The sequence below is a fragment of the Podarcis cretensis genome (assembly GCF_951804945.1).
Source record: "Podarcis cretensis genome assembly, chromosome: 2".
NCBI classification, from domain to species: domain Eukaryota; kingdom Metazoa; phylum Chordata; class Lepidosauria; order Squamata; family Lacertidae; genus Podarcis; species Podarcis cretensis.
Window position 1 is genome coordinate 16562440 of NC_137171.1, and position 22114 is coordinate 16584553.

The 22114-nt window shown below is 42.9% G+C and overlaps 1 protein-coding gene across 1 annotated transcript in view; it reads right to left on the reverse strand.

Annotated features, from left to right (window-relative positions):
• SCN8A (sodium voltage-gated channel alpha subunit 8) overlaps positions 1 to 22114 on the reverse strand; it is a 110245-nt gene that overhangs the window by 51759 nt on the left and 36372 nt on the right. Inside the window, exons 3-9 of the mRNA XM_079965330.1 lie at positions 19337 to 19456; positions 16772 to 16860; positions 15048 to 15176; positions 12709 to 12800; positions 5380 to 5601; positions 4286 to 4349; positions 1793 to 1934 (exon numbers count right to left, since the gene is read on the reverse strand). Of these exons, the coding sequence (XP_079821456.1) occupies positions 1793 to 1934; positions 4286 to 4349; positions 5380 to 5601; positions 12709 to 12800; positions 15048 to 15176; positions 16772 to 16860; positions 19337 to 19456 (858 nt within the window). The remainder of the gene's footprint in view (positions 1 to 1792; positions 1935 to 4285; positions 4350 to 5379; positions 5602 to 12708; positions 12801 to 15047; positions 15177 to 16771; positions 16861 to 19336; positions 19457 to 22114) is intronic.

A 22114-nucleotide genomic window follows, 5' to 3' on the forward strand; every position in this document is an offset into this window, starting at 1 on the left:
AAAATGTAAAAATTACCAAAAAAAAAGAGCCCTGCAAAATATGGAGTGGGTGGTTTATGATTCCAAACTTACAACAAAGCAACACAAAGCAGTTCTTGTGTACAGAGGGAGTATCAGTTTCCTGCCTCCTTTCTCCATCTCTGTGTATCTTTTTTTTTTAAATAACCCACATGTTCCAACAGGAAGGTATCATTTTAACCATTTTCACTTTGGGTGCAAAAATGTCTAAGACCGGATATTTCAACACTGCATATAATATTCTATCCCTTCCCTGAAAACCCTGCTGCCATACCTATGGTCCCTCCCCTTCCACTCATTTGCACTTTTGTGAGCAACACCATGCATATGTTTTCTATCCATCAGCACAGGACAAAGGGAATCTACAAAGCTATAGCGCAGGCAGATCCAGCTCCCAAGAGACTGTGATCTACTCCCAGTATAAAAAAACTGGTGGTGATCTACTCATTGTCATTGGAGGGAGGAGTGTGCATGGGGTAGGTGGATTGCCCAGAGTTGTTGAGCATTTTGGGGGAGGATTGCATAGAGTTTTTAAGCTTCCCACCCCCATAACTTTTTGTACACGATAAGGATCCTGTGATCTACCAGGATCAGCTGGAGATCTACTGCTTGGACACCCCTGCTATAGCACATTGGTGTCAGGAACTGGGCAGAGGAGGAATGGCGGAGACCGCCTCCCCATCTTGACCCTTCCAGGAGGAGGAAGATGAAGACAGTATAGATTTACAACAAGGGGTTTGAGGGAGGTCACAGCTCAGAGGCAGATGAGGAAAAAAGTTGGGAAATAATGGGAGAGGAGGAGGCAGAACCAGAACAACACCTGGCTGACACGTTGTCATTAGAAAGCATCCCAGACCCTCCATCTCCCAGAACCCGGTGAGCCTTAAAAATAGGAGAGCAAAGACCTCAAAGACAAAGCACCCGTAGAAGTAATGAATGAGGAAGTGGGAGAGATGGGGTGGTGGTGGTAGAGATTCACTTGAGACAATGCCATTATCCAAGAGTTAGCTGGGTTTTATAGCCTCTCTCTGCAAAGATTGACATAAAAAAGGACGGTAATAAATTTTCCTTGTCTTTATACTTTCCTGGGCAACTAGCCGGGAGCCACTGACAGCACCCTGACAATTTGGCTAGGCTTGTGTAGATGGTTCTGCATTCCCTATGTGTGTTGGTACTCTTTGTTTAGTCATGGCACACACAAACTTGCAGTCTCCTGGAGAAGGGAACATGGCCACTTTGATGCTCCTTCCATTCTGCTGCTGCCCTGTTGCTGTGAGCTAAACCATGGTTTGGCTCAGTGTGTCATCTGAACCTAGGCTCGTGGTTTGCCTTGCTCCAGACACCCCACAAGCTGTAACCAAGGTTTGTTCTTGGCTTACGGCTTGTGGTTTGTACGAAGGTGACAAACCACAAACCCAGATTCGGATGACATGCAAACCATAGTTTAGCTCCCAGCAGTGGGACTGGAGAAGCAGAGCTGCTGCAGTCTCCTCTCTGGGAGGCCATACGCCTGCATATTTGTATTAAGCCATAGTTTGGCTTAGGGTTACATTCAAGCTGAGCCAGCGCAAGGAATGCTTTGTACTCAGCCGAATCACAGCTGCTGTCTTGATGCTAATTCATTTGATGCCAGAAAATGCTTCTGTCGTTTTTCACAGGCATAATTACATACAACTGCGCCTTTCGTTTTTTTTCCAGGCCGCTAGGTGGCCCCTGATGCAGGCCGAAGGAGACTCTTCACACATAAGTAAAGGATAGGAGATGTAATACTTACTAACTGATACAAGTTTTCCCAGAAATCCTGAGTCATGAGGCGAAATAAGGCCAGGAAAGCCCAACTGAAGGTATCAAAGCTGGTGTAGCCATAGTTTGGATTCCTCCCTGCTTTCATGCATGTAAAGCCCTCGGGGCATTGGCTGCAGACAAGATGGAAGAAATTTAAGCTAGTTGGCATGGTAGGAGCTATTAGACCAGAACGAGGAAGGCTCATGGTGAATGCTTTCGCTGCCCCCAATTCAACAGTCTGCTTTCAGCAAGCCTGATGTTACTACTGTATTGTGCTGGTTCCTTACTTGAATTGTAAAAGTTTCTCATTTAAACTCTTTTACCTTCCATCTTTTGTGTGTGTGTGTGTGTGTGTGTGTGTGGGAGGGTGTTATTAAAGATTTCTTGGTTTACAAAAGTATGTGCTGTGTCTCTATTTTCAAGTTACATTTTCTGCAGGCCAGTTTCATTTGTTGAGACATTAGGGTTACATTAGGAAGAAAGGGGGGGGGGGAGAGGTGGAGGGGAGAGTGGTGAGTGGGGGTGGGGAGGGGTGGGGATGTTTCTAATTTTACTTAATGTATGTGTGAGGTTTTGTGTCAGTGTCGTTTGTGCAGGTTCTCTTTGCTATTCGCTTGTGCTCTGAAGGCAGCCCTGTTCAGGGAAGTTTTTAATATGTGACATTTTAGTGTATTTTTCATCCTTGTTGGAAGCCGCCCAGAGTGGCTGGGGAAACCCAGCCAGATGGGCGGGGTACAAATAATAAATTATTATTATTATTATTATTATTGTGCTCCTTTGGTGGTGAGAGAAGTTGGGGTTGGCCTAGGGTGTGTCTTCTTGTTTGTGATTGGCTGTGGTGAACTTAGTTTTCATGTGTGAGTGGGTGTTTTTGAGTCAGGTTAGCCATATTGATTCGTATACCGTTGGTGGATTCTTGTCGTTGTCTTGTTGGGCTGTGTATGTGATAAAGGGGAGTGATACCAGGGTGAAGGCATCTTCTTCTATTTGTCCCCGTGTCAGTTTCAGTTTATTGGTTAATTTTTCTAGTAAGGCTGTTTCCCATACTATTTGGTACCACTGGTCCCTGCTTACTCCTGACAGGTCTCTCCAGTGTCTGGTTATGGTGTTTCTGGCTGCTGAGAGTAGGTGGATTATGAGTTCTTTGTGATGTGAGTGGACATTATTGTCTTGGAAGATGTTTAGTAGGGCCAATTCTGGGGTGATTTCTAATAGTTGCTTAGTTAATTTACATATTTCTCATATGGCTGTTGTCCAGAATGGTTGGATTTTGGGGCATTCCCACCACATGTGGAGGTATGTGTCTCAGCATTTTGATGAGGTTACTGGGCGTATTAGCACTAATTTTAAACTCTGTTACCTGAATTAAATGTATATTGTTGTCGGAACTTGCACTGGAAACCTTACAGTGAAAGGCAGGTCAGAAATATTAAGTAAAACAAATGTGTGATGGAAGAGTAGACTTTCTGTATGACTTCATGGATTTTCTTTACATCCATGGAATAATTTTATTACAAGAGTGATTCATTCACCCATATACAGTCCCATCTGTGCAATTCATAGGCAAGTACACAAATGTAGCACACAAATGTGAATTTCTGGAATGCTAAAACAAAACACAAAGTTGAATTGAACTGGCAGCTTCCGCAGCAAAAATCAAGAGTTCACAATAGAAGCAGTTTTGATTGCACTTGCCTCTGCATAAATACTGCATAATTGTTCTGCAAGTGTTAACCTGCGTATTCTCCAGCAAACAACCACACAGCAAGGCATTCAACCAATGTGGTTCATATATGGAATATTGCAGTTTAAGATGCACAGGAATGGGTACATCAGTCAGGATTGGTTCTGCTGGTGCATCTGTGCAGCCCTGACCTTGCATTCTGCTTTGCCCGCTTCCTTTCTGTTGGTTATTGCTGCAGCTCTGCCCTACAGGTTGAGCCACTCCTGGTTTCAGCACTGACCTATCAATGCTGATGTGCTCACATGGTGGAAAATTAGGATTGTAGACACCCCTCCCCCAAGCTTGTAATACATCCTCACATTTTAATAGGCTAAAAATCAATATATGTAGGAATGATTATACCACTTTGCCTGAGTTAGGGCAGTTATAACAATCTGGATCGGGCCTAACACGTATTGTTCCCTGTTCCAACACTGAAGTCCATTGTGTGACTCTTAAGTGGACTTGGGTAAAAAAAAAAAGGTACAGTCCAAGTCCTGTATCATGTATAAGCTCTGTGCACATCTGCATGTCTGCTTAATGTATGCTTTAACTAAGATCCAGTAGGCGTCTCCATTAAAAAAAAGTTAAATAGTCGGGAAGACTTAAGGTGACAAGGTACCAGGTAAACCAATTGCTTTACAAATGAATTTATTTAAGTACTTTTGGAGTGTAATCCATACCTATTGACTTTTTCTCTCTTTCAAAAGTAGTTTGTCAAATTGAGAGAGACAGAGATAATCTGAATTGAGAACTTACCCTGCATCAGAGCTGTTACCGCACAACAAAGGATCAAGAAACCCAGGTAATGTGTAAAAATTGGCTACAGAAGGTACGGGGGAGGAAGAAAAATAGAAGAAGGAGAAGAAGAGGAGGAAGAGGAAGAAGAAGAAGAAACAAGAGCACAGTCAGTTAATGTGATCCACAAGCTGGGATATTAGCATTTCACAACCACAGTACCATGAGTGCAAGGTCATTTGGGACTTTACTATTTCACAGCGCAGGTGTTTGGGTAGGGAGGGCAGTTGTCATATGATTGAATTATCCTCCCACTTTGCAGAGTATAATTCTGACACTCTGTATGCTAGCGCGATGACAACCTCTTATGTCAATTGCTACATGAGGCAGGTTTATTCTCTTACAGGGATATGGAATTCCTAAGTATTTCCCCCCAAGACCAATACTTTGTAAAGTCATTATTGAGACTTTAATTTTTTAAACAAACAAACAAACAAACAAACAAACAAACACCCTTTGCAAAACTGAACAAAAGATTATAAATATGAGAAGAAGAAGAAGAGTTTGGATTTGAGATCCTGCCTTTCACTCCCTTTAAGGAGTCTCAAAGCGGCTAACATTCTCCTTTCCCTTCCTCCCCCACAACAAACACTCTGTGAGGTGAGTGGGGCTGAGAGACTTCAGAGAAGTGTGACTGGCCCAAGGTCACCCAGCAGCTGCATGTGAAGGAGCGGAGACGCAAACCCGGTTCCCCAGATTACAAGACTACCGCTCTTAACCACTACACCACACTGGCTCTCATGAGGCCCAATTCATAATAAACACTGGGGAGCAGTCTGCAGGGCAGGTTTTTTGAACAGATAATAAAAAAGGACTCTACACAGAACCAGATTTTAAGTATCATGGCAAAAGCACAGGGGCTTTTCTATGAAAGGAAAAGAGGGAAGCATACAGTGCAAAAGAGAAATACTGGTCAAAATAAACACCTTTCCTCCAGAGAAGAACCATTTCTGGCTTTAGTAACATTTTAAGTCATGACGGTTAACCCAGCAAATCTCACAGCCATAATTATTTAGACAGAATTGTGCCAGGAAAAAACAGCCGCACACACTTACAAACATTGTTGGTGTATTCTTCCCAGTCAAAGCCCTTGGTGCCATTTTCCAGGTAGGTCTCATTGAGATCAATGGGCCAGATGACACACTTGTTCCTTAGATTCCCCATGAACAGCTGTAGCCCAATTAAAGCAAATACGCTGAGGCAAAACACTGTCAAAATCATCACATCTGACAGCTTCTTCACAGACTGGATCAGGGCTCCCACAATGGTCTTCAGGCCTGAGGAAAGGGAAAGCAGTCTTGGAATTCCTGTGGAATCTTAGGAAAAGTAGCTACCTATGGGCTACATACTACATTTTCTTGACAACAGGGAAGTCAAGGAGTATTTTGCTATGGTCCTCTGCCCACCCATTCCACAATAAGTCGACTGTATTGCCTTCTGAGCCTTATTTACCGGATTCATACTCCTCACTGTACAGGTATCGGGAATGTAAGAGGTTCATTAAACAGGGACATGTGCAGTTCCCTGGTCTGAGGGGGAGTTTTTCCTAGGTTAAGGTGAGGCTGAAGGTTGGGTTACGTTAAGGGAATAGCACACAGCAGGGACGCAGGTGGCGCTGTGGGTTAAAGCCTCAGCGCCTAGGGCTTGCCGATCGAAAGGTCGGCGGTTCGAATCCCTGCGGCGGGGTGCGCTCCCGCTGCTCGGTCCCAGCGCCTGCCAACCTAGCAGTTCGAAAGCACCTCCGGGTGAAAGTAGATAAATAGGGACCGCTTACCAGCGGGAAGGTAAACGGCGTTTCCGTGTGCAGCTCTGGCTCTGGCTCTGGCTCTGGCCAGAGCAGCGATGTCACGCTGGCCACATGACCCGGAAGTGTCTCCGGACAGCGCTGGCCCCTGGCCTCTTAAGTGAGATGGGCGCACAACCCCAGAGTCTGTCAAGACTGGCCCATACGGGCAGGGGTACCTTTACCTTTACCTTTAATTCACTGTCCCTGAACACAAACATCTAGTGAAGGCAGCTAGAGTTTGTGCAACTCGCTGATTTCATATGGTACCCTCACATGAAAGGGAAAATAAGTTTTAAGAAAATGTAGAGCTGGGGAGACTCAGTCTGCATTGCTGTGTCCCCATTCTTGGAGAATTTCCCTAATATTATATACTGATAAGAACAGCCGATTCAAAATCTTTCTCCCCCCACTGTGGAGAAATTAAAAACAACACAAACCATATCCTTTTTGCAGTTGTGGAGACTTTTAAACTATTCAGTGGTGGGGCATTTTGATTTTTTTGTGTGTCTTAAAAAACGGGGAGGGTAGATCTTAGTAAAAAAAATAAAAACCAGCTGTTCCCAGTCCTAATCCTGGACTCCTGATTCAAATCCTTACTTGGCCACCAAAGTTCACTGGAGGACTTTGCGATAGTCACGGCCTCTCAGGGTAACCTATCACACATTGCTGTGGGGAGGATAAACTGGATTCATCCAGTGAGCTTCACTACACCAAACTAGTACTCACTTATTAATTATCACTGCTCTATTTCCAGGAAAACATTGCTTTGAACCATTAAGGGGGGGGGAGCATAATCTTCCATAAAGATAAAATCAGTTTATGATAACGAACAAGGAAAATCTTTGAAATACACTCCATGCTCTGCCTCTTCTATGTGAAGCTTCAAGCGACATCTTTGCAAGATACAGCAAAGCACATCAAATGTATCCTCTACTATGAGAGCTTAGATTATAACTCAAAAGTAGAGCGTCTTTTATTGTGGGTCACAAGTTGTGATGAAAGCAAGCTTTGTCTTGTTCATGAATTTACCCAAATAGGCTTGGTACTTTGATGTTTTCAATGTGGGGATACCAAGAGGGTTAAATGATGAAAGTATCACAAAAGATACCATAGCAGCAAGCAAGCATTGGAAGTATGAGGAGGAAGTTTCAAAGAACAACATATAACATGACTCCACAATCTCAGGTACTGGGGGGGGGGGGAGGGGAATCAGCCATTCTCCTAAACTATGTGGTAATAGTTTCTTAACTTATCCTGTTAATAAAGCCTTCTTGGCTTGAATGCGCAGAAATTCAGATTATGAGGATTTGTTCCATTATTTCCCAACAGCATCCAGAGCTTTGGGGGAACCCCTCGGAACAGATTTAAGGGGTGCGAAGAGAGAAGAGAGAAGGGGGAGTCCAGTTGCTCAAGTGAAAATCATTGTGCTGATGGGACAACTACTTAGTGTTGCGTATTACAAGTGCTGGTGACGCCAGCATGTGCCTGTATGCTTGGAGTCCCCATAATTTACCAATGGATGAACTAGACCAGAAACAGCACTGAAGAGCACATGGAACAACATGCCTGCTATAACCTTTCTGAGTGATTTGGTAATAGTGCTAGAAGGATGAAGTCAGATAAAGAATGCACATTATTTTTTTGTTGTGGTCAGGCTTACACAAATTTCCATGAATTAATCTAATGCATGGTGGATTCCATCAGCAGTGGTTGCTGGAAGAGATGTAAAATTTCTGGAAATTTTGAAACCATGGGGGGGAAGCAATTCCCCCCCCCCAGGGGAAAAAAAAGCTGAATTTGGGGGGGTGGAAACCAGCAAAATGAACACCAGCAACATCTGGAGAACCAAAGGTTCCACAGGCATGCTTTGCCCTTTCAGGCGGGTTTATTTCTTGATTTTATGTATTTCCAAACACAGAACAGTTTATTTCAGATGCTGCAGAAGATAAAGGAACATGAATGGGCGAGAAGCAAGAGGAATCAGAGGGTGTGTTGTGCAAAGGCCTTGCCATTATGTTGCAGGAGGAATAAACTTGGCACAATCCCAAACTGCATTCCTGGGCCAAATACCTACAGTAAATATGTTCTGAAAGTACCTTTCCTACATCAAGCCATAAGTGTGTCTGTAGAATCAAAAGTTAGCATAGGATATTATTATTTTTTGTCGAAATGCATTCTTGAGCTCCCTCAGACTTCTAGGTTTATTTTGTTTCAAATGCTTCTATCTGTTTTAAATCAATCCATTTCTCCTAGTCAACAACATCAATGAACACCCTCCCAATCTTAACTCAATGGTTGTACAACACTGATTTTTAAAGTAACCCTAAAATGTGGTACAGCCAGCAACCTTCTAATCAAAGTAACCAGCTGCACTGTTTTCTCCCCAGCTAATACACCAACCCATTTAACTCACTCTCCTTTCCTTTAATTTATGCCCATTAGTGGCATCTAATGAGCCATTAAATGTTCTGACTTATTAATTTCTTGCTCCCCTCAATCTACCACTTGATCCAAGCATTTCCAGACAATTTTATTACTCCCAGTTCTGAAATTTCATCCATTTCCTGACTCAGAGCCCTGAGTCTCTTTCCCTCTCTAGCCCCTTGGTGCTTTCATGCAGCTGTAATTGATATTAACATCCCCCTCGTCGCTGCTTTCAAGCGTTCCCAAAGGGCTCCAGTTTATAAAGCTTTGGAAGGGGTGCTCATTCGTTCATTTTGTTCTAAGCTCATGACTCACCCCCTCCTCACTAAAGACATTCCCACAAGTGACAATAAAGAGCACCTTCTGATCTATCCAGTGGGATTAAGGTATACAAATAAATAGCTTTTGTTGCAGTGTATTCTGCAAGCACGCTGTGTTGATACTCCAGTTCTGTGATGGATGAACATTTATGTCAAGCACTCAGTGCACTATTCCTGTCACTTGTAATATACACGAGGTATCTAACTTGGCCCTCCAGCTGCCATCATTCCCAAAGATCACTATACTTTATTTTATTGCAATCTGCATATGGGCCGCTCTTTTTTTGGACGGCTCAGAGCAGCTTGCAAAAAACTCCTTGTGAGCCACAACCTAGGTATCGATCAGGTCCAAAATCCCTTAGCGGCAGCAGTGCCACAATATCAGTGCCTCTCAGACCATTCACTCTCTGACCACGCTAGCTGAGACGGGTGGTATTTGGAGTGCACCAGCACTGGGAGGGCAGCAGATTAGGGGTAGGCTGATATACAACGAGGAGGTGTAAGCAGCTGGATGAAAAGCAGCAATTAAACTAAACTAAATCAGTTTGAAACCTATCTTTGTCTGGCATCCAATACATCAAAGTTGGTGCCATGCAAGCCTCCTTGGGGGAGAGTATTCCATAAGCAAGGCATCCCAATTGAGACGGCTGCCCCTCCAGTTGCTACCATTGGGGGTATGGGGGAGAATATCATTAGGCATACATAGAGAAATGGGGGAAAGAATTTGTGAAGATGTCGTGGAGAAGTCTTTTGCCACAAGGGCTAGAAGTACACCAAGAGTTTGACAATCCCAGAGTGTAATGTCTAGCCAGAAGAATCATTCCAGGGGCTATACCCAGGTTCTGGAAAAACACACTCAATGGCAACCTTTGGCTTGTGTGTGGCGCAGCTATAGAAAGCATTGCCTTATCCATTCCTCGGTTTCAGGGAACATGTTGCATGTTATCACTATGGATTTTAGGACACACAAAACTCTACACTGGCATTTTGAAAGAAGCAAATCTATACTGTGCCCTTTTAGGAGAGGTCAATCAATGTGGACTGCCTTTGAATACAGTCTACAGCCTAGAGGACAATTACCTTGGACTACAGCAGCAGTATATGACTAATATAAATACCGTCAATGGAACAGAGGAGAACATAACCTTTCTAAAAGCTTTTTTCCAGTGAAGTGATCATAGAACTATTCATTGTGACTGAAACGCTCACTTCTGGGAAATGGGAAAAGGTTGATCTTACAAGTATTCAGCAGGCATTAGACAACGTGAAGCAAGCTGGATTATATGAGCCGGGCCCAAGCAAAGGCTGGAAATGTTACATCATGCACAGGATTCATATTCCAAGGCTAAGCAAAGCACATATGCTTCGATCCCAAATGTTTCCAAACATTTCCTCAAGCGAACATCGTGATTACATAACCAGAAAGGCCCACTTTTGCCGGCTTGTTTGCATGCATTAGACCTCGGTTAACCCATTTCAGCAAGACATTAACTTACAGTGCATTTAACATATTTCTGCATACCCCTACCCACCCAAAACTATGTTAACACATGAGGCGGAGGGATTAAGCTCGTTATTTTTAAACAAAGGAAAAGAGCTGCTTCATATGTTACATTGGGCTGACTTTCCATTTCCATTAATTGACAAAAATGCGTTTTGGACCACAGAAGTCGCTGCTGCAAAGAATGGGTTACTAGGGTTTTAGCCTGCTCAGTGGGTTATCCGCAGAGTTCCCATGAATAGATGAGTTGCACGAGCCTAAATATTTTTTTGGGGGGGGGGGCCCGCAATATAACGTGTGACACAGTCCAAAATCACATAAAATATCTGGGGCAAAGCAGCCATCTGAAAGGAACAATCATATCCCAAGCAGACATCCTAGTCATTGTGGCAAGCATCTTCAGGAAAGGTTGCTTCCCACAGCAGAGATAAATGCAGTGAAGGAAGACATATGCTTACTGTGTGGAAGTGTGATATGACTGGCTTTCATTATATCATAAGAAGACCAATCTGGATGCCAAATCAGGTACTCTAGGTCTACCTACGGGACCACCTCTCCCGGTATGCCCCACGGAGAGCCTCAAGGTCCATATATAGCAACACCCTAGTGGTCCCGGGACCTAAGGAAGTTAGATTAGCTTCAACCAGAGCCAGGGCCTTTTCAACACTGGCTCCGGCCTGGTGGAACACTCTGCCTCATGAGACCAGGGCCCTGCGGGATCTGATTTCTTTCCACAGGGCCTGCAGGACAGAGTTGTTCCGCCTGCCCTTTGGCTTGGAGCCAATTTGATTCCCTCCCCCTCTTTCTTTTTTCTTTTCCTTTCTCCTCCTGCAATGAGGATACATTTTAATATTTTAACGTTTCAATATTTTAATGTTGTATTTTAATGTTGTTTTTAAGTTGTATTCATTCAACTTGTTTTTATTATTGCTTGTTAGCCGCCCTTAGCCCGGCTTTGGCTGGGGAGGGCGGGGTATAAATAAAAATTATTATTATTATTATTATTATTATTATTATTAATAATAATAAACACTCATGCCTGAATTCCACAAATTATGGCACATGTGGGTTACTCCCTAGATGTAGGCACAACTGTACAGGGGAGGGAAAGACCAGGGATGTTTTTCAGAGCAGCAGTGATGATGCCATCACTTGACAAGTGAATAAAATGATAACGAGCCTTTCAAGTTTGTTTGTTAGCATGGGTAGCAAACTAAGGCCTGGGGGCCGGATCTGGCCCAATCGCCTTCTCAATCCGGCTCGCAGACGGTCCGGGAATCAGCGTGTTTTTACATGAGTAGAATGTGTGCTTTTATTTAAAATGCACCTCTGGGTTATTTGTGGGGCATAGGAATTCGTTCATCCCCCCCCCCCACATATAGTCCAGCCCTCCACAACGTCTGAGGGACCATGGACTGGCCCCCTGCTGAAAAAGTTTGCTGACCTCTGGATTAGCGGAAGTCAGAGAATGCCCAAGATGCAGGCTATTTCATTTTTTAAACGGGTTCCAACGCCACGCTAACAGTTTAAATGAGTTGCACTTGCAATTGTTTGCACTTGCAATTAAAAAGTTGCCCTTCAGCTGACTGAAGCTCTTTTGTTTTGAAAACAGAAACACAAAAAAGCATGTGTTTTAAGAAGTTGAAGCTATGCGGTCAGTGGTACAGCACCACCGAGCTCAGTGGAGCTCACTTCCAGGAAACTAAGCATAGTCATGCTGATCCTAATAAACTGGGAGTTATGCTGTGTACTGCTGCTATGTGTGTGTGCAATTGTAAAATGGATCAACACAGCTGCATTTTTTTTTTTTTTATTCTTCTCGGGACTGTCTTATGGGAGTTGTCATGCTAAGCTCCCACACTTCAAAATTTACATATTTAAAAACACAAGCAGTTTCGCAATGTCACCTAGTGCCATAACTGGCAACAACTGATACTTTCGTTGTATACCGACAAACGCCCCTTTTTTCTTTTTTCTAAAAAATAAGTATAATCATGCAATTTGCACAGCGTGGGTGATGTTGGGAAATATTGTTGCAGAGTCCTCAACTGGTCTGGGTTTGAGATTTCATGGGCTATGTCCAAGTTCCCAAAAGTCGAAACGACAATGTGTAGGAGTTCTGAAAGGGAAATTTAAGTTCTTTGTTTCGCACCAGTTATAGTACTTAGGGGAATTGACTGAAGTGCATTATTGCTGTATTTTTGGTCCGTCTGTTTACACTGTTGTAAACACTACACTTCATGCAGAATGCAAGGCCTATCAAAAATGTGCCAGGGCCATTTTTGAAAAGGCAAGTGACCAGGAAGGCAAGGGAGGGGAAATGCAAGGCGCGTTGTATAGAAGCATTTCTCACCTGGAATGACAGAGATAGTTTTCAAAGCTCGGAGAACTCTGAAAGTTCTCAAGGCTGACACATTCCCAAGGTCCACAAACTCTGTGACATATCTGCAACGAGGGAGGTCACACACAAAGAGACACAATGACAATAACACACACGAAAAACGGGAATGGAGGAAATAAAACAACAACTACAGACAGCAATACATCACTCACAGGGAGCTGCGACCCAACACCTAACACCAACAGCCTTACCTGGAATTACAGAAATAGTTTTCAAAGCTCTCAGTACCCTGAAGGTGCGCAGAGCTGAAACATTGCCTAGGTTTACAAACTCTGTTATATACCTGCAGAATTAAACCAGAGTTAATGGCACCGATTGGGGTTACCTAGCTTTCAAAAATAAAAATAAAATAAAAGTGTAATGTTCAGTTGGGGGCGGGGAACAGCATTCACAATGTAAACTGCTTTGGAAGTGGCATGAAAAAAGAAAAAAAGAAACAAATCTAAGGTTGCAAATGAAACAGTTTTAGACGTCTCCATTATCACAGGGCTTCTTCTTCAGTTATGCTTCCCATTTGTGATTTCTCTTGTGGCAAAACAAGGGTAGGGAGGAAGAGGTATCCTGAGAGAGGCACATTTTAGAGTTCCATTAAAGGGCAGGAAGTTGTCAACTGGGGGGAGATGGCACTTGGATTTTCTGCTTCAATGGTACCAACATGTCCTAGGCCAAACACTGGCCTGAAAACGCTCCAATCGGGGAACAGCCTTTACCAAAGGTGTTGTGGACTTTGAAGACGCTCAAACTCAGGACAAAAGGGAGAAACATGCTAAGATGATCAACTCCCGTCTTCAAACCTATGTCCCCACCGTGAAAGACATGTGGATCCAGAATTGGTCTCCGCAGTCACTTATGGACTCACTGTTAAGACCATGTTCATGGAAGACAATCTTACTCAGCTACGAGTGATCGCCAAAGAAGAAGGCCATCTCTGTCTGCTGGAAAAGTACTGCTAAGCTCTGTGATTTACCTTGAACACAGGTGAGCAACTTGCGGTCTGTGGGCTCCATGCAGCCCCCTGTGCCCCATGCAACCCCCTCCATTTTCCTATACAGAACTTTGGCTCTATCAGCCACCACTGACATGTGCCCCCTACTTCCCCTACAAAACAATGTGGCCCTCAATCCCAAACAGGTTGCCTAACCCAAACCTCTACTTTCTTGTTTCCTCCTTCACTGCCTCACTAGAGTCAGCTCCACAGAAAAGGATACATAAGAAGTTAGTTCACAGTGTTTTAATGCTGAAATTGTTAAAAAGGACCTGGCCATAATTTCAAGGTTGACATTTGCCATCTTGGTTAATTTATCCCCAGGCTGTGCAAGGACTGAAAATGACTGGAATTTTCAGGGCTCCAACAGATTTAGCATAAAAAATGATATTTGTATACCAAAAGATCATTTGCAGAACAACCCAATTTGTTGCTCCGTTTGCCTGTACAAGTGCACATAATCAATCTACTTGTGAACCTTTCCTTTCTGCTTATCATGATTCATACTATAGGCAAACACATTGTCTGAAACACTTGCCCAATGTCCAAGAATTCAGCCAGAGTTTTAGAAGGGTAGACCATCATTCCTGAAATTAGGCACTCTGGACACATTGCAAAAATTGTCTCTCCAGTTCCTTTTCAGTTTTTTGAGCCAATATCATGGATGTAAATATGATAACTGCACCATGCCCAGGGGTTTGTTTTTTTTTGGGGGGGGGGGATGCTTCTACTGAGTTAAGTAAAACATTTGAAAAAAACAATAGATACACCAGCCAAATGTGATATACACTTGAAAAGGCATATCTGAATTCTCTCTCTAGCTGGGCTGTTCATAGTTTATCAGATCCGAAAAGGCAAACTGTCCCAGTCGAAAGATGTAAATATAGGCTGCACAAGAGCAAGCCAACAAACTGCCTTGTGTAGACAAGCCTGCTCATTCATTCCTCCTTGCTGATCAGTTGGAAAACAGTGCCCTGAAGCAGAGCCAGGATTCAAGTTCCTAAGGATATTCCTAGCTTTCCATTTTGTGCTGAAACCTTCAGCTCAAGACTAATTTAGAACAATTACAAAAATGATTATCAATGGAGAGCAGTCCAAAAATGTTTAGCTCTTTTACAGGAAAGGTTTTCGGTCCTGAAGAATTTCATATCCAATGTACGAGTTTACCAGTGATTAGTCAGGAATGATCAAAAGGCCCAGTTGCTTTGTCACCTTCCTGGACTTCCTTTGCAGCTTGCTTCTCCTTCTCCTTCCACTAATATATACAGTTATCTAGACACGGAAAGGAGCACAATACGTAACTTACGCCATCATGATGACACTGAAGTCTAGCCAGTTCCATGGGTCACGGAGAAAAGTGAAGCCGTCTATGCAGAAGCCTCTTGCAATAATTTTCACAAGTGATTCAAATGTATATATACCAGTGAATGTGTACCTATCAGAACAAGGAAAAGCAGTGGAGGAAAACAGAATACAGTTTAGAATATGCAGCAATATCTTCATTAAGAGAGATGGCCAATGTTGCACATTAAAATATTAGATTCAGATTTATTTAAGAGTTGGTGGGATTTCTGCTCACAGTGGCTCAGTGCACAATTCATTGTGATGCATAATTAATAGCTGGCCTCACATCATGGCTTGCATGGAGTGAAACAAAAACACCTGGTTTGGATATAATGCTTAGCCAGGGCTTGTAGTTTGTTGCACTTGGGCAAAAAAAAATGAGAGGCACAAATACAAGATGGGTGACACCTGGCTTGAGAGCAGTACATGTGAAAAGGATCTAGGAGTCTTGGTTGACCACAAACTTGACATGAGCCAACAGTGTGACACGGCAGCTAAAAAAGCCAATGCAAATCTGGGCTGCATCAATAGGAGTATAGCATCTAGATCAAGGGAAGTAATAGTGCCACTGTATTCTGCTCTGGTCAGACCTCACCTGGAGTACTGTGTCCAGTTCTGGGCACCACAGTTCAAGAAGGACACTGACAAACTGGAACGTGTCCAGAGGAGGGCAACCAAAATGGTCAAAGGCCTGGAAACGATGCCTTATGAGGAACGGCTAAGGGAGCTGGGTATGTTTAGCCTGGAGAAGAGGAGGTTAAGGGGTGATATGATAGCCATGTTCAAATATATAAAAGGATGTCACATGGAGGAGGGAGAAAGGTTGTTTTCTGCTGCTCCAGAGAAGCGGACACGGAGCAATGGTTCCAAACTACAAGAAAGAAGATTCCACCTAAACATTAGGAAGAACTTCCTGACAGTAAGAGCTGTTCGACAGTGGAATTTGCTGCCAAGGAGTGTGGTGGAGTCTCCTTCTTTGGAGGTCTTTAAGCAGAGGCTTGACAACCATATGTCAGGAGTGCTCTGATGGTGTTTCCTGCTTGGCAGGGGGTTGGACTCGATGGCCCTTGTGGTCTCTTCCAACTCTATGATTCTATGATTCTATGTGCTAGGAGCAGAGCAGAGCAGGAGCTATCTACATGCAGCATGTCCACAGTAAAACATTAAAACTACAGTTACCATGATATGGGAATGCAGTCACAGATATTCTGGCCAATCAGAGACTGCAGATAGATTCAGGCAGGTAGCCGTGTTGGTCTGACACAGTAGAAATATATTTTTTAGAAAAATATTGTCCAGTAGCACCTTAGAGACCAACTAAGTTTGTTCTTGGTATTAGCTTTTATGTGCATGCACATGGTATCTGAAGAAGTGTGCATGCACATGAAAGCTCATACCAAGAACATAGTTGGTTTCTAGACTACAGATAGGTTTTGGAATAGACTATTAGATTATTAAACATTCTAATACATATTTTCACAGGATTTGACAGACATTTCAAAGTCTGATTGATCCAAGTTCAATTTTTAAGGAAAAACCTGAAGTGCCAACTTGCAGCAAATTATAGCATACTGTGAACTTGCTGCCTAGCATACTTTCCAAAAAAAGAGAGGCCACCATCACTTTAAAGAATTAAGCAAGATTTACACCACCACCCACAAAACAAACAAATGAATTGCTACTTACTCCACCTGTTTCGACCACTCTGGTGGGTTACTAAAAGTCATGAACACACAGTTCGTCAAAATAGTGCACATAATGATCATGCTAAATACTGTAGAATAAAGTCAAGGAAGCATGAAACATAAGAAATCACATATTCATTTCATCCCATTAAACTCCCGCTGAACCTTACTGAATTAAATCGGAAAACAGTATCATCAGCAATTACCACTGCAACCGTTTTTCAGCAGGTGTTTGCGGCTGCAGTGGACTGTCCTACTATTCATCTAAATATGAGTGGTATATATACCTGGTTTAATATCCTGATTTGGAGGAAGTTCTTAAACCACAGTTTCTCAATTAGGACGTAATGGGAAACTGTGGTTTAAGAAAACAAGAGATTTGCTGAAGCTGTGCATGTGAGGTGAAGAGGAAAGCAGAAAGGGGAGGAAGGAGAAAGTTGGCATATAGCTCGTTCTTCTCGGATGTTGCCCCTGAACTGGGTCTAACTCTAGTCAAGAGCCACACTGTTCCAAATACTGGGTGCAGATTATGGACTCTCAAGTGTTGAATCATAAAGTCTCACAGTGGATACAAGAAATTGAGACTATTACTGCACGCTACTCCCTCCCAGATCTGGACACGCTGTCAGCTTGGGATCAACATAAAATCCGGGCCTGGATTCTTACTAGAGACGAGGCCATGGACCGGGCACAGTCCACCACAGCTCGCCTCTCCATGTGGCTCCCTAAAGTGAGAGTGGTAAGATCACTTGCCAACTACTTGATAGACCTGACGGAGCCCAATTTGAGAAGAGCGTTTACCATGGCCCGTTTCCATTCTATACCCACGGCCTTCCTGCAGGGGATTTACTCTAAGACCCCTATTACTCAGCGTCTATGTCCATGCACAATGAATGAAGTAGAGGACTTCATACATTTCTTTTTCTACTGCCCTATTTATGAGCTAATAAGAACTAAGCTCCTCCTCTTGATCCTGTCCACCATCACATCTAAGGAAGACTGTTTGAAATCGCTTCTTGTGGACGCAAATCCCCAAGTTACACGTGGGGTGGCAATCTTTATAGTGCAGGCCTTGTAACTCAGGGCTACTCTGACGGGGTAGTGTGTCCTAGACCTGGACCTGTCTTAATTATTTTATTACCTTTTTAACCTAATGTCCCGAGCCTATTTTGGGGCCATTATATGCTTTATATACATTCGCAGTAATATCGCTTTGAATTTTGTTTGGTTGTTTGTCTCTAGCATTTCCCCCCCCCCCCCCATGCTATGGCTGTATGCTAATGCAATAAAGGTTTAAATAAAGATATTAATTAATAGTGATTGCAGTAAAGAAGATCTGAAAGAATGTAATTCAAGTCTCTGTGTGCTTATTGTAAAACATATGTATATGTTTAAAATGCTTGCATACATGAGGAATAATAAATCATCTTGAGTCTCTATTGAATGTGAATGCATGATAGAACGTAGATGTGAGGGATTTCAAACTTGATGTTTATTCTGGCCCATTTTGGTTTCACATTCGCATTCCAAGCTGATTTAAATTTCTTGTGAGAATACAGCCTGAATCTACTATTAAAGCATTAAAAAGAAAACATCCCCTTTCACCTTTGAACATTAGACACACATCACTACTTAGCACCTAATGTCAAGGCTGTAAAACTGTAATGCAAGCAGAGAAAAGCTGATGCATAAGTAAGAGCCCTCTAGGTTCTCAATGCGGGTGGCGCTGTGGTCTAAACACTGAGCCTAGGGCTTGCCGATCAGAAGGTCAGCAGTTCGAATCCCCGCGACGGGGTGAGCTTCCGTTGCTCAGTCCCAGCTCCTGCCAACCTAGTAGTTCAAAAGCATGTCAAAGTGCAAGTAGATAAATAGGTACCACTCCGGAGGGAAGGTAAACAGCGTTTCCGTGCGCTGCTCTGGTTTTGCCAGAAGCGGCTTAGTCATGCTGGCCACATGACTCGGAAGCTGAGGACAAAAGCCGGCTCCCTTGGCCATTAAAGCGAGATGAGCAACCCCAGAGTTGTCCGTGACTGGACTTAACGGTCAGGGGTTCTTTTGCCTTTAGCTTTAGGTTTGCATTTCCTAATATTTTATAGTCAACTTTTCAGTCCAATATCCCAAGGAAGTGAAGGCAGGGACATTAAAAAGTGCACTGGTTTGTTGAAATAGGGGTGGGGAATCACTTAATTGTGCCAATTTCAGTGCAGGAGTACAGGGCAGGAATCCGCTGGGTGCCAGCAAACGCCTCTGCAGGCACATAACTCCTGGCACACAATGAACAACCCTTAGCAATCCAAACTTTTTGTGTCACAAATGCATATACATACACCCACCCCATTTAATTCTGTAACAATGTAATTCCAAATAAAGTGTCCTTCTTTAGTTGATCGTCCAGGGATCCAGACATTTTTTGGGTGTCCCCTGACTGTTTGGGTAAAAAACCCCAAAACATTGATGCGTCATGGGCCATAAACCCAATCCATATATTTTTAGTCAACACAGCAACCCTACATACCAGGAAACGTGACTACAGAATGGGCAACCGATATTACCATAAAAAAGGATATGAATGTATCAAAATTTTAATAGCTATTCTCCTAAACAGATTAAAAGGACTTAAAATGTACAAGGCAGGCGTGGCACTAAATCGGAAGAGTGTTTTGCCTCTGTTTAGTACTACAAAGGTCTGCAGAGAAAGAGAGAGAGAGAAAGAAAAAGTTATGCACATATACCTCTCAGCAGCAAACACACACACACATATACAATCTAACCATAACTTGAAACCAGTATTTTGGGTTAGCTTTAAGACAGCATTCATATGTTTGATGTTCATATTGTTGTGTTTCATTGTCTGTCGTAAGCAGCTTTGTTGGCCCTTTAAGAGCTGAAATGTGACAGATAAATAAATACAGAAAGTTGGTAGTACTTTAAGAACAACTACATAAATGAAGTTTGCAATCATCATACACACTTACCTGGAAGTCAGGCTCATTGATTTCAGTGGGGCTTACTTCTGAGTAGATGTGCAGAGAATTGTACTGGTTTTGGTTTTATATCCATGTCTTAATTTTATATTTTATGGTTTGTAGACAAAACTGTACACAGCCCAAATAACTATTTAAAACATTTTATACATTACCTAGTCATTTATTGTTTCTAGCATTGAAAGACTACACACACACACATCTAACACAAAAGCCAAATATTTCTCAAATCAACAAAGAGAAAACTTCTTAATAAAGGGTTGTGTTTTCATGCTGTTTTGACTATTCACAAAGTCACAAAAGAAAGAATGAAAACCCAAGCCTCCGTTAAGAAATTGTCCAAAGCAGCGCTGGTTGACTTTCATGAAAAGTGTGTGAAACAACAACAACATGTAACATGTTCAACAGATAAAGCCCCATTTTAAAATATGCATAGGATGCTACCTCTGTAAGATGGACATATGTTAGAGGCAACAAGGCCTTTTTGCTTAAGTCTCAATGAATTGTAGCACACAAACCTAAGAAGCCGTCTTATACCACACCAGACCATCAGTTTACACTGACAAGAAAGTGATTCTCCATGAGTTTAGACAGGAGCCTTTCCCCAGCCCTATCTGGAAATGATGTAATTTGCATCTGGAACCTTCTGCATGTAAACCACATGTTCTACCAGTGACTCCAGGCTCCTTACCTGTCCATTACTTTTTCTATACAGACCACTACCTTTCTTTCCCAAAGGAAACTCAAAGGACCAACTGCGTGCAAACCCAATGCAGAAGTCTAATAAATGAGATACAGAAATACCTCTATACATTTTGTGGGAGTGTTTGAAGCAAGTGTAAGATAATGTAGGGTATCATCCCATAGAACTTAATTAACCATCTTACCCCACTTTCTATTCTTTTGTCCATATGAAACATACTTGTCCTTATGGACAAATGAAGACCAGTACACTCATTTTCTGCCTTAACTTGGTTTCTCCAGCCTTCTTTCATCTTTCAGGGATCTAGACCTCAAGTTCCTCCTGCCATACACCCAAAGCATCTCTGTCTATCTCCTCTCCCTTTCCTCTAACTTTCTCCTCCCTGCAACATCTCTTTTTATCTTTCCTGGTTTGAGATTGACTTCACCCCCAAAGGTGCACTCCTCCATTGTCTCCTAAGACAGATGGATGTCAACTATGGCCAAGTACATAACGGCGTCAAAATGGAAATAAAATCAAGGCAACTCATTTCAGCAGTTTCAAAACAGGTAACTGTAAAACAACTATAGTTGGTATTAACAATTACTATAATAACGTCAAATGCCTGCTTAGATAGAAACCTCGGAAGCAAAACAGGTCAGGCACCAACCCTTTGCCCATTTCCTGAACTTCTACAGTAAAATAAGGAAGGTAGGAATGCGGCGGAAGAAACCAGACTTTGAAACGTCTTGGAATTTCCATGTGGGTTGTTGACTGGTGCTGCAGCGCTTCCACCCCCACCCCCATTTGTTGGTTCATTTTTAATTTTGACCTGTTGTCGGATATCTGTACTTTTTTTAAACGATCACCTGAAAGTCCTGAACATTTAAAAAAACCTCCCACAATAAAATCAAACAGCTAAACCCAAGAAAAGACATGGCGTGTAGCAAGCACCCCTGCTGGCTATTAAAAACATCTATTGAAACAGCAAAGGTCTTAAATGGGCTCCTAAGAGCTAACAGATAGTGGGCCTAAAAGGCTTTCCTATGGAGAGAATTCCAGAAAATGGCAGCAACGCTCAAAGGGCCCTGGTGCTCCTAGTCACTATCCCAGTAAGGAGACTACTATGCTCGGAAGTGAGGCTCCTTAGATGGACTCACAGGTTAACCAAAGTGTTGATGCTAACTTTTAAAGCCCTAAACAGCCTTGGCCCAGTATACCTGAAGCAGCATCTCCACCCCCATCGTTCAGCCCAGACACTGAGGTCCAGCTCCGAGGGCCTCCTGGTGGTTCCCTCACTGCAAGAAGCGAGGTTACAGGGAACCAGGAAGAGGGCCTTCTCAGTAGTGGCGCCCGCCCTGTGGAATGCCCTCCTGTCAGATGTCAAGGAAATAAACAACTATCTGACTTTTAGATGACATCTGAAGGCAGCCCTGTTTAGGGAAGTTTTTAATGTTTGATGTTTTATTGTGTTTTTAATATTCTGTTGGGAGCCGCCCAGAGTGGCTGGGGAAACCCAGCCAGATGGGAGGGGCATGCATGCATGCATGCATAAATAAATAAATAAATATTGCCACTTCTGAAATGAACCAGGCATGGGCAGCGTGGGATCCTGCGTGACCACAAAACCAACAAACAAAACAGAGTACTCGTGCATAGGACTGCGGCTTGACTTCTG